The 15,526-nt window shown below is 39.3% G+C and overlaps 1 protein-coding gene across 1 annotated transcript in view; it reads left to right on the top strand.

Annotated features, from left to right (window-relative positions):
- Positions 1-13,803, top strand: part of LOC122670861 — a 33,469-nt gene extending 19,666 nt beyond the window's left edge. The window contains exon 4 of the mRNA XM_043867872.1: positions 12,399-13,803. Coding sequence (XP_043723807.1) covers positions 12,399-13,739 — 1,341 coding nt within the window. The 3' untranslated portion in view covers positions 13,740-13,803. The remainder of the gene's footprint in view (positions 1-12,398) is intronic.
- The last annotated feature ends 1,723 nt before the right edge of the window (positions 13,804-15,526 follow it).

Genomic DNA, 15,526 nt, shown 5'->3' with positions numbered 1-15,526 from the left:
AAGGGATCTCAGTGCTAGACTTTGCGATAGCGTTTGATCTGTGCATTGCAAATACCTGTTTTAAAAAGAGAGAAATATTTAATTACCTACAAGAGTGGACAACATGCCAGCCAAATAAATTTCTTCTTTACTAGAAGATCTGACAGATTATTATGTAAGGATTGTAAGGTTATACCAGGAGAGAGCTTAACTGCCCAACATAGACTGGTGGTCTTGGATATGTACCTCAGTATGAGGCAACGTAAGAAGGCGAAACAGGTTTGTCCTAAGATAAGATGGGGCGACTACAAGGAACTCTCTTAGAGTCATTGACCAATAAAGTGGGTTTACAAGGAAGGTGGGATTTTGAGGGTGATACCAACGAGATGTGGATTGAGATGACAACTTGTATTAAGAAGGTTGCTAAGGAAGTTCTAGGGGTTTCCAAGGGTATGCGTATGGGTCCTAGAGAGACTTAGTGGTGGGATGACGAGGTCCAAACAGCCATTAGAACTAAGAAAGTTTGTTTTAAGACTTGGCAAAGGATTGCGAGGCAGAGGATAAAGTGAGATACTATTGTTTCTACTAAATTCGGCATCGACGGCGTGAATTGAAGATGCCACAAAATGAATTGAATTAAAGAGTGGGTTCTACGTATGCCTATAAAATAGGCTAATAAGCTTCATCCATATACAACTTCTACGTTGTTTATAACTGCAACCCACGTTTGGTGGTAAATTGCGTAACTACCTCCATGACATCAATACCTCCACTAATACATAACTCCACAACATAGCAGGGAGATCAGAATCGGTTACTCCAAGATAGAACGACCGAAAGACATGGTGAGGCCTTGGTAGCCCAATCTAATGCCGTTTCCATCATTCCCATCATCGTCATTCTTGAATCAGGTATACATGGCCCTTTGGATTCGGAAGTTACGAGCCGTATGAAACCAAAAAATAAATTTGTCATACCATGTTTCATGTAGTATATGCTAATGTCTCCAGATCCGACAAGTGAAATCCCGATGTAGTTTTCATTAAACCGTGCCCCCTTGCTTGATTCAGTGGATTATGGCTTCTCCATGTTCATTCACAATAAGGCTTTGCCCCTAGTAGGTGACGACCAATAGAGGCTTGGTTATTGGCCGAAAAATAGGCTGTCGGCCATCCAAAACAACAGCAACAAGGTTGGTATGTAAATCGTGCCCCGTGACGATGGGTTATGACTTCTCGGTGCTCATTTACAACAGGATTTGCCCCTAGTTGAGCACCGTTCCTGTGCCTGATTCGGAATTGGATTCCCTTCATCGACATTTCTTCTTCTTGGCAATAAGATTCTATTCTGGCTGGTGTCCCACCGGGTATGCCAAAAATGTTTCCACTAAATTCGGCATTGACAGCGTGAATTGAAGATGCCACAAAATGAATTGAATCAATGAGTGGAGTCTACCATGCCTTGGTAATCCAAGGACTTTTCAAAATGCAAAGATTGCAATGCCAAGAAGAAGATGAAATCAAATTACTTACTTTACAGATCGTATTTGTTGAAGTCATTACAACTCTTCCAAATCCGAAACTGATGAGGCTTACAACTTGGTATGTATACTACCACTACTCTAAGACCAAATTGCGAACAACATAGAAACGAATTTGTTGAAGCCTTTACAACTCTCCCAGCCACGAACTATTGAAGCTTGTAACTAGATGATAATGACTGTCTTTTGGAGCAAGCCAAAAGACATATTGTCACACCCCGGCCCGATTTATAAGGGCCAAGTGTGACTGGATGTCTCTGTCATCCAACCAACCCACCAAGATCGCAATTGCAGTACCCTATTCACAAATACAGAATTAAATGCAGCGGAAGCAATTTAAATATAAGATTAAGACAGTAATAAGGAAAGCTAATGATAAAGCTGTTGTATATATACAAGTGAAGTTGAGTTACAAAGGTAGTCCACATATAGTAACCCAAAACCCAAAAAGCCTTATTTACAATAGTCTATACAAAAGTGTTATAACAAAAAGGGAAGGAGGGAAGGAAGTAGCTTGTCTGTCAGGCGGCTCAAGAGAATGCGCAGTCATCACACGAGCACGAGGCATCGTGCTCCACTACAAGAGGAGTATTAACTCCAAGAATTGAAGGGGTGTCCAAAGCAGAAGTGACTCCCACAGAACCAGCAGCAATGTCATTTGAAAATAAGGTGCACCACAGGGGTAAGCTCCACTGAGCCCAGTAAGGAAAAGCATGCAAACACATACAAATAGTCCCTGATGAATGCCCTAAACAAGCATGCTCCTAACATGGATACTAAGTCACATGAGGTATAAGTACTACTGTAATAGAATACTAGCCTCGGTCCCGGAAACGAATAACCAGATGTCGGTCACCTGAGCGAAAGCATTCTACTACGGTGGAGACCCGGCAGCTCAGGCATCATACATCTGACGCTAACGGACTCCCAGTGACTAACCCTACTGTTTATTCCCACACCTGAGTGTTCTACGGTAACATGGGACAGTGAATGGCATTCTGGAATTTACCCTTCGGACCTACCACGAGTTATCCAACACCTCTTCCCCTGTTGGTAAGGGATGTAGTACTGGGCAATGAAAATCCTGACTCAATGCAGTCTATCATGATGGCATGTGTATCAGATAGAATAATTGCAAGTTAACCAGTATATCAACACTATTCATATAATTCCAAAGTAAGTAACAGTGCAATGCAGTATGCCAATGCATCCTAATTCACAGGCAACTAACGCAAAGAATATAAAGCTATAAAACTACATGAACTAAGTCATAATTATGATGCATGACATGGCATACTCAACAAGATATAATTAAATCAATAAACACGCCAAAAATTAAGTCAAAATTCCCTTACTTGGTACGGCAGACTAGCCTAAGCCAATAAAACTCCAATGATCCAGACAAATCAGGCAAAGAACAGGGTATACAGCCCTAATTATCAAACAAACAACACATATTAGGTTTAGGAAGAGTCCTAGGTCAAACCCTAAGGGACCAATTCGACCAAAACACCAAAATGGGCAGCCGGATTCAGACTGCCAGAGGGTCGGATGACCGGCCCTAGGCCTGCAACTCCATCCGGCTGTCATGTCAGATTTGGGGTTTTTGCTCCAATTGCATGGATCTTCACATGCAAAGACCCAATTTCAGGTTTTTATCCTAATCTAAGGTGGGTCAATACAAATTTATGGTTTAATTTCAAAAACCACAATTAATTTGGGGGTTTTTGTCAATTAATCACAATTATCATTTTAGGTTTTAATAAACTACAAAGTTCAGCTGTAATTTGAAGAGCAACATGTAATTCACAGCTTGCAGCCATATCTGAACCAGAAATTTACTCAAATTGGGGTTAAGGCATGGGGTTTGGTCTCTTAAACCTATAAATGCTAAGGTTTAATGGCAGATTTTATCATAAACTCAATTAGGGATAGAGAAATTAGGAGAAAAATATGGGAACAGCAGGAATTTCAGCTTACCTAAGTTCAGCAGTGAGAAGGGATGAAGGTAGCCTTAGTATTGTGCAGCAAGGACTCCAAAGAATATCCAAAAGCTCCAAATTAGGTAGAGAAACAAATCCCCATCATGCAGCCCATCTCTTCCCTTCTTCTTCTTTTCTATTTCTTCTCTAAGGTTCTAAGGTCTGAATCGATTCCTTATGTTTTAGGATTTGTGAATAGTAAAAATAGGTTTATATATATATAGTGGTTTAGTTAAAGTATGTTTGCCTAGTTAAATAAAAAATCTGTTTTTATAATCTACTTCTTAAAGCTGATTTTAATTAGAATTAGTTTATTAATTATCTTCTTTTAAACATAAAATGATGTCAAGGGGAATTCCAAACACGGGTAACTACTGAAAATTGGATTCCCCACTGGGGATGCGGGTCCTACAAAGGTAAATTATTAATCTGCCCCTACAAACTCTAATTGATCAATATAATACAATATACAGTAGAATAATTTAGTACTCACAGTAGGTTTAAGAGATAGAAAGGTTCTGCATATGGTCCAGCCAGCAGATCCGACACAGGTAACTCTGGTGCAGGGTACCAGCAGGGTCCTCAGACTCCAGAATGGCAAGTTGGGAAGACTCCCTGGAATCCTCCATAGGTGTGTTAAGAGTTCGATCTGCATCCTCTACTGATGCAGCCCACAGCATCGAAGCAACCATGGACACTGAACTGGAACCTAAAATCACACAAGTTCCAAAGTTCAAATTTACAGTGGTTTTCACACATATTGCAGGATAAATCTACATTGCACTACTCTAAAAAAGAAAATAAAAGATAAAAGATAAGGACTTGTTTGATTTGATTTGTGGATCCCTTATTTGTTGCTGGGCTTTCTCTTTTATAAGCAGCCTAGTAGTTAAGGTAGTTCCTGTCAGCAACTGCTCTTATTCAAATTTGAAATTTGAATAATTCCCTGGGAATGGTTTGCAACCGTATTTGTTTAACCCGATTGTACGGCCTAGTGATGACCGAAATAGGGGTGTAAACAACGATGCGGGAGAAAAGAAGCTCGAAAGATTGTGGGGAAAGCAAGAGCGAACAAATATGATGACCTGTATGAAAAATGTAATGCTAGAGAAGGGAAAATTTGATCTATCGGATAGCTAAAATAAGAGAAAGGAAGAGTAGAGATTTAGACCACGTTAGATGCATTAAAAGCGAGGATGGTAGAGTACTATTACGGGATGCGGACATTTTGGAGAGATGGGATGAATATTTTACAATCTACTTGATGGAGCTACCTTGACTGATAGAATGGATTCGGAAGTTGAGAGGAATAGACCTGAAGCCAGCATTTGTCATGGACTTCTACAAGTTAGCGAGGCCGAAGTTAAAGAGGCCCTACGAAAGATGAGGGTAGGGAAAACCCCAGGACCGGATGAGATTCCAATTGAAGTGTGGAAGAGCTTACGAGTACGAGGGGTATCTTAGCTAACCAAGCTGTTTAACAAGATTTTGAGTACAAAAATAATGTTAGATCATTGGAGGAGAAGCACTGTAGTTCCAATTTATAAGAACAAAGGTGATATCCAGAACTGCAATAACTATAGAGGCATTAAACTAATGAGTCATAGCATGAAGCTATGGGAGAAAATCATTGAAGCACACCTAAGAAAAGAAACTGATATATCGGAGAACCAATTTGGTTTTATGCCAGGCAGATCCATGACTGAAGCTAATTTACCTTCTAAGGCTTATGGAAATTTTTAGATCTTACAAAAGGAACCTCTATATGGTCTTTATCAACCTAGAAAAGGCCTATGATAGAGTTCCTAGAGAGCTCATTTGACATGTATTAGGGAAGAGAAGGAGCTCAAGTAACTATGTGGTTATAATTAAGGACATGTATGAGGGCGTGGTGACAAGTGTCAGAATTGCAGAGGGCCAAAGTAGTGAATTCCTAATTACAATTGGGTTTCACCAAGGATCAGCTCTAAGCCCTTATTTGTTTGCACTCATCAGGGATGATTTAACCAAGCATATCTAAGATGAGGTCCCTTAGTGTATGCTTTTCACTGATGCTATTGTTTTGATAGACGAGACAGTGGAGGGGATCGCAAAGCTTGAGTTATGGAGATCTTGCTTGGAATCAAGAGGTTTTAAGTTAAGCAGATTAAAGACAGAATATATGATGTGTAACTTCAGTCAAACTAGGAGAGGTGATGATGTGGTGAAACTTGAGGAGTAAGAGATACTACCAAGTGAATACTTTAGACACCTGGGGTCAACGATTAACAATGAGGGTGATATAAAGGATGATGTTTCACATAGAATTAAAGTAGGATGGATGAAGTGGAGAGGTGCATCAGCAGTTTTATGTGGCAAACGCATGCCTAGTAAGCTTAAGGGAAATTCTATAGGACAGTAATAAGACCTGCGATGATATATGGGGCGGAATGTTGAGCCATTAAGAAGAGTAATATAGATAAGATGAGTGTAGCGGAGATGAGGATGTGCGGCAAGACCAGAAGAGATAAAGTAAGGAATGGTTGTATTGGAACCGAATCGGGAGTTGCACCAATCCAGGACAAGCTCTGTGAGAGCTGCTTGAGGTGGTATGGTCATGTCCAACGGAGACCCATGGATGCACCAGTAAAGAGGAGTGACCTGATTTAGTTTGAAAGAGCTAAAAGAGGTAGGGGCAGGCCTCAAATGAATATTGGAGAAATGGTAAGAAAGGATATGCATGTGGTAGGGCTCGACCCTAGTATGACCGCGGATAGAGTTGTTTGGAGGAAAGGACCTGTGTAGCCAAACCTTTATAGGGGGATGTTCATGGGATGCTGCTGTGATTATTGCTTAGACTTTTTCCTTTAGTAACTTTATTTTATCTTTTTACTTCCTTTTACTCCTAACTTTTGTACTTTTTACTCCCTTCTACTTCTCCTATTTCTATTATTGTCCCAACCTCGTCGGATCCATGTAGCCGACCCCATTTAGTTGGGATAAGGTTATGGTTGTTGTTGTATGAGTCCTTTTTAAAGTCAATTTAGGAATTTTAGGTGGTCTTTGTATATGTAATTCACCTCCCATCAATAAGAGATGATTTGAGAAAAGAACGTTAGTTTTTTTAAAGAGTTTTGGTTCTATTGAGCAGTGCATACGGGATCGGTATCCTATACCTGATTTCTTCTCTTCTTCTCTCTTTTTTCTCCCAAGAAGATCGATCTTATCTCTTTTCCCTCCCCCTCCATCGATATGTTTTCTTCCCTTAACGGCACAGTTGTTTTCTTTATCTTAGTTTTGGCTATGGTTTGATCATTCAGTGGTTCAAATTGTCTGAAAAGTGCTCAGACTTGATCTGAGTCAGTCAGACACTAACCCCCCCTCCCCTCCCCCCCCCAAAAAAAAAAGAAGCTTTTCTCTTCCAAAACTCACTTTTCAGTTCAGTTTACCAGAAAGAAATTAGGGTAGTGGATGGTGAGCCTTTGCACCAATTTATTTACTCCATTCTACTGTTGATTGGTAAATGTTGTACTGCAAAGTGCAAACTCCTAAATCTATTCGGTTTTATTGGGTTTTCATTCAAGGGTCATTTAGGTATGCTTATTTTATGAATAAGTGTGTTTATTAAATAAGGACGTATTTAAACCACTTAATTTACCCACCTATTTGCACTGAAATATGCTGTTTGGGAACATAATACCAAAATAAATTTTTTTTTTCCCATTTGCAATGAAATATTTAAGATCCATTTAAAGCACATGTTGTTCCCCCCTCTCTAAATAAGAGCTTGTGCAAATAAGAACTCATAAAAAGCTTCCCAGGGCTTGCTTAAAATAAGCTGAAATTTAGCTTATTGCTTAAGAAAATAAGCACTTATCTGGGTTTGCCAAAACTAAAAAATAAGCAGTTTCCTCCCCCCCCCCCCCCCGCAAAGTTGTAATCGCACTAAGCACTAATTTTAATTTTTAAGCCTTGTGAAATTGCCACTCGTTTTGGGATATGATATTGCAAGGAAGACCTTAACCACCAAAACCTGTTTTCAATTATCTTCTTCTTTTCTTTTCTATTTTGCCTCAACAGCAGCTTGTGTTTGCTCAAAAGCTGATTAAATCCCCCACCCTTTCCCCAAAAAGGTAAGGAAAAACAAATCTTCTAGGAGTTGAATAGAAGTATCAAATGACTCAGATTTTTTCCAAGGAAAAGAATTTCTAGGTCCTCTAGAAAATATCTTCTTCCTTAGAAAGGAAGAGGAAATTTCCATGATGCAGGAGCATCCTTGAGAAGAATTCCTGTAGTTTGATAAACCATTGGATCAATTTGGTGTTTATGAGAAATTGGTTATTTTTGTTAAGGCTTATATTTGGAAGGTCAAAACTCTTCCTTTTTGTGTGATATAATTGTCATTTGAAAGGTTAATGAGTTGCCTCTCCAACAGGACAAGATCTTGCAATTCCATTCTATATTAGGAAAGTTTTGATCAACTTTCCAAAGGAGTTTCAGTTTGTGACTGGATTACATAATTTAGTAAATTTGGTTAGATTGGTATTTGGTAGTCTTATCTTTGGTTTATTTCATAATTTAGTATTTTTGTTTGTTTAGGAAAGTGTTAAGCACTCATGGCCCATGGAATTTGCTAAAATTGCCGGTTGAGGAAAATTAGGAATTCTAGTGAGTCAAAAGGTCAAACACATGTAAGGAATTAGCGGCCTAGTTATTGTGTAGCATTATAAACGGTTTATTTTGAGTGGACTGGTTTGGCCTTTGGTTACGGTTAAGGGAATGGTTCTCTTTTCCAGTGGTTTTGTGGTCAAACACTAGTTTTGTTCATTGTAAGCAGTCAGTCCCTTGTCATTTTTTCTTTTTTAAATTTTGCTGTTTAATGTACTCATTGCCCAATGGTTTTGTAAATCTACGTGCATCATTCCAAGTTCAGTAATTATGGGCTTGGGTTGACAGTATTTTCTTCCATGGTATTGGTAGGTGAGGGTTATCCTCAATGGATTAGGCTGGTTGTTACTACTTTACTATCAGTGTAAATCTCACCCTCCCCCACCCCCCCCCCCCCACCAAAAAAAAAGAAAATGAAAAAAAAGAAGGAATCTTCTGTTGTGTTTAGGCAGCCTTAAGCCCTTAACACCCTGTGCCTGAGGACACACATTTTACATGTTATGGCTCATTTAAGTGGGTTTCTTGGTTTAGTTTTTGGTTTGACAAGTTTACAATGGGTGGGATTAGGGTTGGCCTTCCGGGCGCATCTAATAAACAAGCTTCGTTTGTGACTGTACCCCCGGTGTCCAACCCAACCCAAGTCCAACTGGTTACCAGCTGTAGCTTCACAAAAATTATCCTGGTCCATAGCATTTACTAGATGAACTAAAGAGGATAATGGATACTTTAAGGTCCACAGTCCAAAAGGATATAATACATATATATATATATATATATATTATATGGAAAAAGAGGGCGAGCATTGGTGCAACGGTAAGGTTGCTCCATTGTGATCAAGTGGTCACAGGTTCGAGTCTGGAAACAGCCTCTCTGTGAAAGCAGGAATAAGGCTGCGTACATTATGACCTTCCCCAGACCCCGCAGTGGTGGGAGCCTCGTGCATCGGGGTACGCCTTTTTTTATATGAAAAAAATCTTGTTGTAACCAAAGTAGGTGAAAAGAAGTTGTAACCTTACTTTTTTCCCCTTTTAGTATAAGAGACTGCTTTTTCCATGGGTAAAATCCTGTCATTTCACATGTACACTTGAAAAGGATGCAAGACAATGACAGCTCTGGAGAATGATATAATGGTTAGTCACTTTCAAATTATTTTAAAAATCCTTTTTCTACCCCTGACTTAAAAAACTTTTGGGAATAAGACAAGGGGCAATCGAAGGAAGGTTACAACTTCGTAGTTCACCACTTTGGTGTATACATATATAGGGGAGTGTCTGAATGACACCTCTACAGGTGTATTTAGAACTTGACACCTTTAAATTGCCCATTGTCTTATTCCCAAAAGTTCTTTAAGTTAGGGGTATAAACAGGTTTTAAGTTATGAAAGTGACATGTCATTATCATAAGGTATCATTGTCATGCATATGTTTTGATTACATATGTAAAATGACAATATTTACCTGCTTTGGAAAAAATTGTGTTATACTAAAAGGGCAAAAAAGTAAGGTCACAAATTATTTGACACCTTGAGGGGTGTCAATAAGAAAATCCCTATATGACATTTAGTAAGAAAAACTACAAATGACAAACCACGTATGTCAACCAGGCAACCAGCTGGAGAACTGTCATACCAACAAAAGTTTTTTACCAAGCATAAAAGCAAAATCAGTAACCAAATGAGCAGGAAAAACCACATGCCTATGACATAACAACAAAAAACAAAACTAGAAGATGAAATATGATCCAACAAAAATATTTGTCCAAACTTGAACGAGGGCTCTTTTTGTTTCATTGTAAAATATTTTCCTGGAAAATTATTATTCTTTATAAACTTCATTTATTTTTTTCCTACCATTCATCGTCTTTTCAGTTTGACATGACAAGGAAGCATGTTTAGTCATAGTAGAGTTGATTCAAATTCATCACTGAAATGGGCTTGTTTTATTAGGAATAAGTCTAGGGTTGGGTTGTATACATGTTGGGTCTGTAGTCCATTGGGTTTTCAATGTAATATCCCACTTTAATGGGGCTAAATTATGGGTATTAAGGCTGCATACGGGATTGCTTTATTAGGACTTAATTTCGTATGCTTTTTACTTTTAAGATGTTTTGGGTTAGTTCAATTGAACCGGTTCTATATGGTTCAAGTTAAGTTGCAAGTAATTGTTATTAATTTTTTTAGTTAGGTTAGGTTAGGATTCTATAAGTTCAGTCCTGTTTTGAGTCTGTTTCTTTATTATTTCACTTTCCTAGTCAATTTGGGTTACCTCATTAGTTAAGGATTGGGTGAGGCCTTCCCTTTTTGGTGTAGGAGTCTAACTTTGAGTCTTCTATATAAGTTTGTAAGGGAGGCCAGCATTGTACACGAATTTGATAAACAAAGTTGCTTCTGTTGCTATTGTCTTTTCCATTGAAGAACCCCTTGTGTTTGATCAAGAAACCCCTCATGTATGATCAAGGTTTAGGTTGGTGTTTGATCCAATCGAACCACCTTGTGGTGTGAAGCCCGAGTGTTTAATTTCTGTTTATTCTAACTCTTCCATCTTTCTTTCCTTCCATCGATTCAAATAAGTACTGATCTAATTAATTTCCTGCAATTCATCTTCTAGTAACTACTGTTCTAGTTCTGAAAATCTGGTTCTAGTTGAGATTTCATGTGCAAGGCTTTTTTGCATGAATTTCAGTTGAGAGAATCTGACCATCAGATAGATCACTCTCAATTTTTGAACAGTTCTTCAACTTCCCAATCCATACGGTCGGATGTGAGAACCCGGACATGAACCGTATATTGATACAGAGCCAGAGGGATAGGACTGCAATGCACAATGATAAGGAGGGGAAGAATTAGTAAAGATTGATTGATTTTTCGAATTCTGCCCTTGACTGGTCTCGAGATCTGATTTCATGATCTGTTTTGATTACTGTTTTCTAACCCATATACAGAATCAATTGACAAGTCAACCCTAAATTCTGGTCTCTGAATTCCATAGTTAATTACTGTTTTACCCTTATCCTATTGTTACTAGGATTACATCTATTTTCTGATTTAACCATTGGATTAAGTTCTAATTTTCAGCAAACATTCTCCTATTGATTTGTTAAACTCGATGGGAGTTTGGGATCATTCTAACCATCTGATTTCTTGTTATGTGAATTTTCCCTATTCTGAGTTTTTTTCTCTATGAAAAGATTTTCTTTGGCTACTGTTTTGATCATTCAAATTCAGTACTATATTATGAGTAAGGGAAAGAATTCAGCCATATGGAAGGTGTGGAGTCCCTCATGGGTGCCGATGATATCAATGATCAAGATATCAGTATATTACCACTTTTTAGCACTCAACCCAAAAAAAAAAACTTCGGGAAAAGATCCCTCAATTTAAATTGGAAGTTATTTTCCAACCTTTGTAATGTGTCATAGTAGAATATTCCCCCCCCCCCCCCTCCTCTCTTAATCCTTGTGCAATTTTGTATTGGTTTTTATCAAATCCTGAAAAATATTGTACTTTGAAACAAAGGAAGCCTGAGGAAAGTCCAATTCACCTGTCTCAATTTGATTATTTACGATGAATTCCTTGCTTCTCATAGAGCCCCTTTAAATATCAAAAAGTAAATTTCTCAAGATCTACAGCCCAAGGACAGTCATCTGGTGGATTTATCTTTAGATTCCATCATTTCTAATTTGATAGATTTCTCAATGCCTCAACTCTTAACCCAAGTGTCTTTCTCTAAAGGGCAATAAAAAAAGAGAATGTTCTAAAGAGTTAACCCATCACCACAGACAGTCGAATGTCTCAATGCTATTAAAATAGAGGAAAGGGCAGCTCTTACTATAGTTCCGCTGCAAAAACATTTCCAAACCCACAAAAAGACCTGAAGAATGCAAGTCATCTTTCAAAATTCCATTTAAATTTTGCAGCACAAGACCTGCTCTATTGCCTTTGCAAACACCCTTATAGCCTATTTAGTGGTCAACATTTCACATCAATAATTACAGATATCCCTGACATCCATTTCATTATTGAAATAATTCTTAGTCACCTCCAAATCCCTTTCACTTTTTTATTTTGGGGGTTTTTTTTTCTTTTGGGGGGGGGGGGGGGGGGGGGGTGGGGTTAAACAGTCTTGTTCACATTTTAATTGGCTAATTTTTTACATCAACAGTTGTGCTTGTTTAATTTTTTTAGTCCTTTGCCATCGACTTCATGTTTTTGGGTAATCTAATTCAGAGTGATTTATTTGCTTCCTATGCAGTCAGCAAAGAGATGTTTAGTGCTTGTGGTGGCAACAGGCCTGTTATTTATCTTGCTACAACCACCAATTCCTTTATCCTGGGCTTTCCGCCCGAACTTGATTGGGGCTGCTTATCAATCTGCTGATGACATATCCATCTATGGTTTTGTGGCCTCAAAACCTACATGGCCATCATGGCTTCTAATCTTGACAATCCTCCTCACGCTGGCAGCATTTACCTCATTCATTCCCATCAAGTACATTGTTGAGTTGAGAGCATTTTATGCAGTTGGGGTTGGTATAGCACTGGGAATCTACATATCTGTTGAATATTTCCTGCAAGCGACAATCTTGCATGCCCTTATTGTTGCAGCCTTGGTCTGTACTACAATCTTTGTAGTCTTCACCCATTTCCCATCTGCCTCAAGCACAAGGCTCCTGCCATGGGTATTTGCTCTGGTAGTTGCTCTCTTCCCAGTTACATACCTTCTGGAGGGCCAGTTGAGAGTCAAAAGCATCCTTGACAGTGGAGCTGGAGTGGCTGATGAAGACAACAAGCTCTCCATGCTATTGGCAGTTGAAGGGGCAAGGACATCACTTCTTGGGTTATATGCTTCGATTTTCATGCTTATTGCGCTGGAGATAAAGTTTGAGTTGGCTTCGTTAATACAGGAGAGGACCAATGACAGGAGTGGCATGCACAATCAATCGGGTCAGAGTACTTCAGCTGCCTTCCCTCCAAAACTTAGGCTGATGCAACAGCGGAGGGCCTCAACTGTGCCGACGCTTACGGTCAAGAGGTTGGCTGCAGATGGTGCCTGGATGCCAGCAGTCGGTAATGTTGCTACTATTATGTGCTTTGCTATATGCCTGGTTTTGAACATTAACCTGACTGGCAGCTCCAATCTTGCAATATTCTTCCTGGCACCAATCTTACTGCTCCTGAACCAAGATTCAGACTTTGTTGCTGGGTTTGGGGACAGGCAAAGGTATTTCCCTGTGACACTAGTTGTCTCAGCTTACCTAGTTTTGACTGGTATGTACAGGATATGGGAAGAAGTCTGGCATGGGAATGCTGGGTGGGGCCTGGAGATTGGAGGGCCAGACTGGTTCTTTGCGGTCAAGAACGCAGCCCTCCTTATCCTTACTTTCCCTAGCCACATCCTATTTAACCGTTTTGTCTGGAGCTACACTAAGCAGACAGACTCGATACCATTGATAACAATGCCCCTTAATCTACCATCCTTGATAATCACAGATGTGATAAAGGTTAAGATATTGGGGCTACTAGGAATTATGTATTCCTTTGTACAGTATCTAATCTCAAGACAACTACATATTACAGGACTGAAATATATTTAGCTGAGAATATATACTCTGAAATATGTTCAGATCAAATTTTCAAAAGAACAAGAGTCCAAAGTTTGCCCCAGTAGTCTCTTTTCTTCATTATTCTAGTTGCACACTGAAGAAATGATTCTATGGTGGGTTTGACTGTCACTTTGGGTGTTATGAATCATGAATATCTGTTTCCTGAGTTTCTTGTTCAGGTGCCAATACTCCGAAGTTGGTTCAATTCGTAACTTGTCAGGTTTTTCTGAACCATTAAATGTTGGCATTATTGTGAGGATAGCATTAACAAGGTATTCTTCTACCCACCGGGCAGGCTGTTAATGCATTGAAAAACAGCAGCACCCAAGGTTATAGGTATTGGGATCGGCTGGAATCGGCTGGTATCAAGTGTAATTTCAAAACTGAATCACTTTTTGCTCGATTCACCCGATATGTATCAGTGTCGAATCAATATTGGGCTCTGGCACTATCGATACCTAGAACAACCGTGGCTGTCCAACGGAAGAAAGTCAAGTGGTATTTGGTGGATTCTCAGTGTCTTTGAACTCTGAAAGATTCTAATTTTGTTAGAAATTTAGACAATGAACTTAGAAAAGTTGGGGAGATGCCATTTTTAAACTTAGAAACATTCTGAGACAATTCTTGATATCCATAACCTCCTCTCTCCGACTTTGGTTGGTCTGGCTGCCGTACAGTGGAAAAGAGAGTGGCTGCTTTGGTGGCCTGTGAGCATGTAGGGCTCAATTCGTCTATAGGAGAGAGAGAGAGAGACCCAACTTCATGTATACTTTCGGTAGAATGAAGTTTCCTGTGACAAATTTGACTTTTAAAAAACAGCTTAAATTTGGGTACTTTTGCAGCGACGTTTCTCTAATGGAGATCCTAATCCCTGCTGTTTAATTAAAAAAAAAATCTAGAAATGAATTAGCTGGCCTCTTGCACTTCAAAGAGGTAGTGAATACTAAACCGGAGAATTCCGAACTCCTAAGGAATAAACTGGTCCTCCTCTGGTATCTTTACAAGTTAATATAAAAAATATATTTTTTTTATTGATAAATTTGTCCAGGAACCATATCATCAATACGGGATCGACTAGGGATTGATAGGACTACAACAGGGTTGGGTTGGGTTGGGTTGGTAGGGCTTTTTTAAACCCCAGCTCAAACCGGAGTCCCTTAGTTGGGCCAATGTCCAGGCTCAGCCTGGCTCTGACACGGGGCTTGAAAAATCCAACTCTGATCGGCTGCCTACTCTTAGGGTTGGGTCAGGCTGGCCCTGAGCATGGGGAGACAGGAAGAAGATGCAAAGAAGAAGGAGATGAGAGTACAAGAGGAAGAAGATGATAGTTCTGGATCAGATATAGCCCAAGGCCTCAACCCTAGCCTGGCCCGGCCCTAACTCAGGGCTAGAAATTTCTAGCCTTGACACACCCTCAAGGCTAAGGTGTCTCAGTTGAGCCCCTATTTGTGCTCAGGCAGGCTAGGGCAGATAGAGCCAAACTTGCAACCCTATACTGTATCAATATCGGCCTTGGCCCAATACTGATATGGATCAATCGATATGACCAATCTGATAATGATACTTGAAACAATGCTTGCATGAGCCTATCTATCTACACGAACATGACCAAATTTATTGCAAAAACTTTTGCTCTCCAGTCAAATGCAAGACAATGGTCTACAAGAAATCTAGCATTGGTTGTGTAGCAGGGATCATAGAGCCTGAATCCTTCATGAAATTTTAAGAGTTTCTTGAAAATTATTGTATTTTCTACACTTTTATAACGTTGGGAAATT

Source organism: Telopea speciosissima, chromosome 8 (genome assembly GCF_018873765.1).
Source record: "Telopea speciosissima isolate NSW1024214 ecotype Mountain lineage chromosome 8, Tspe_v1, whole genome shotgun sequence".
NCBI classification, from domain to species: Eukaryota; Viridiplantae; Streptophyta; class Magnoliopsida; order Proteales; family Proteaceae; genus Telopea; species Telopea speciosissima.
This window is presented reverse-complemented; position numbering and strand designations above follow the sequence as displayed.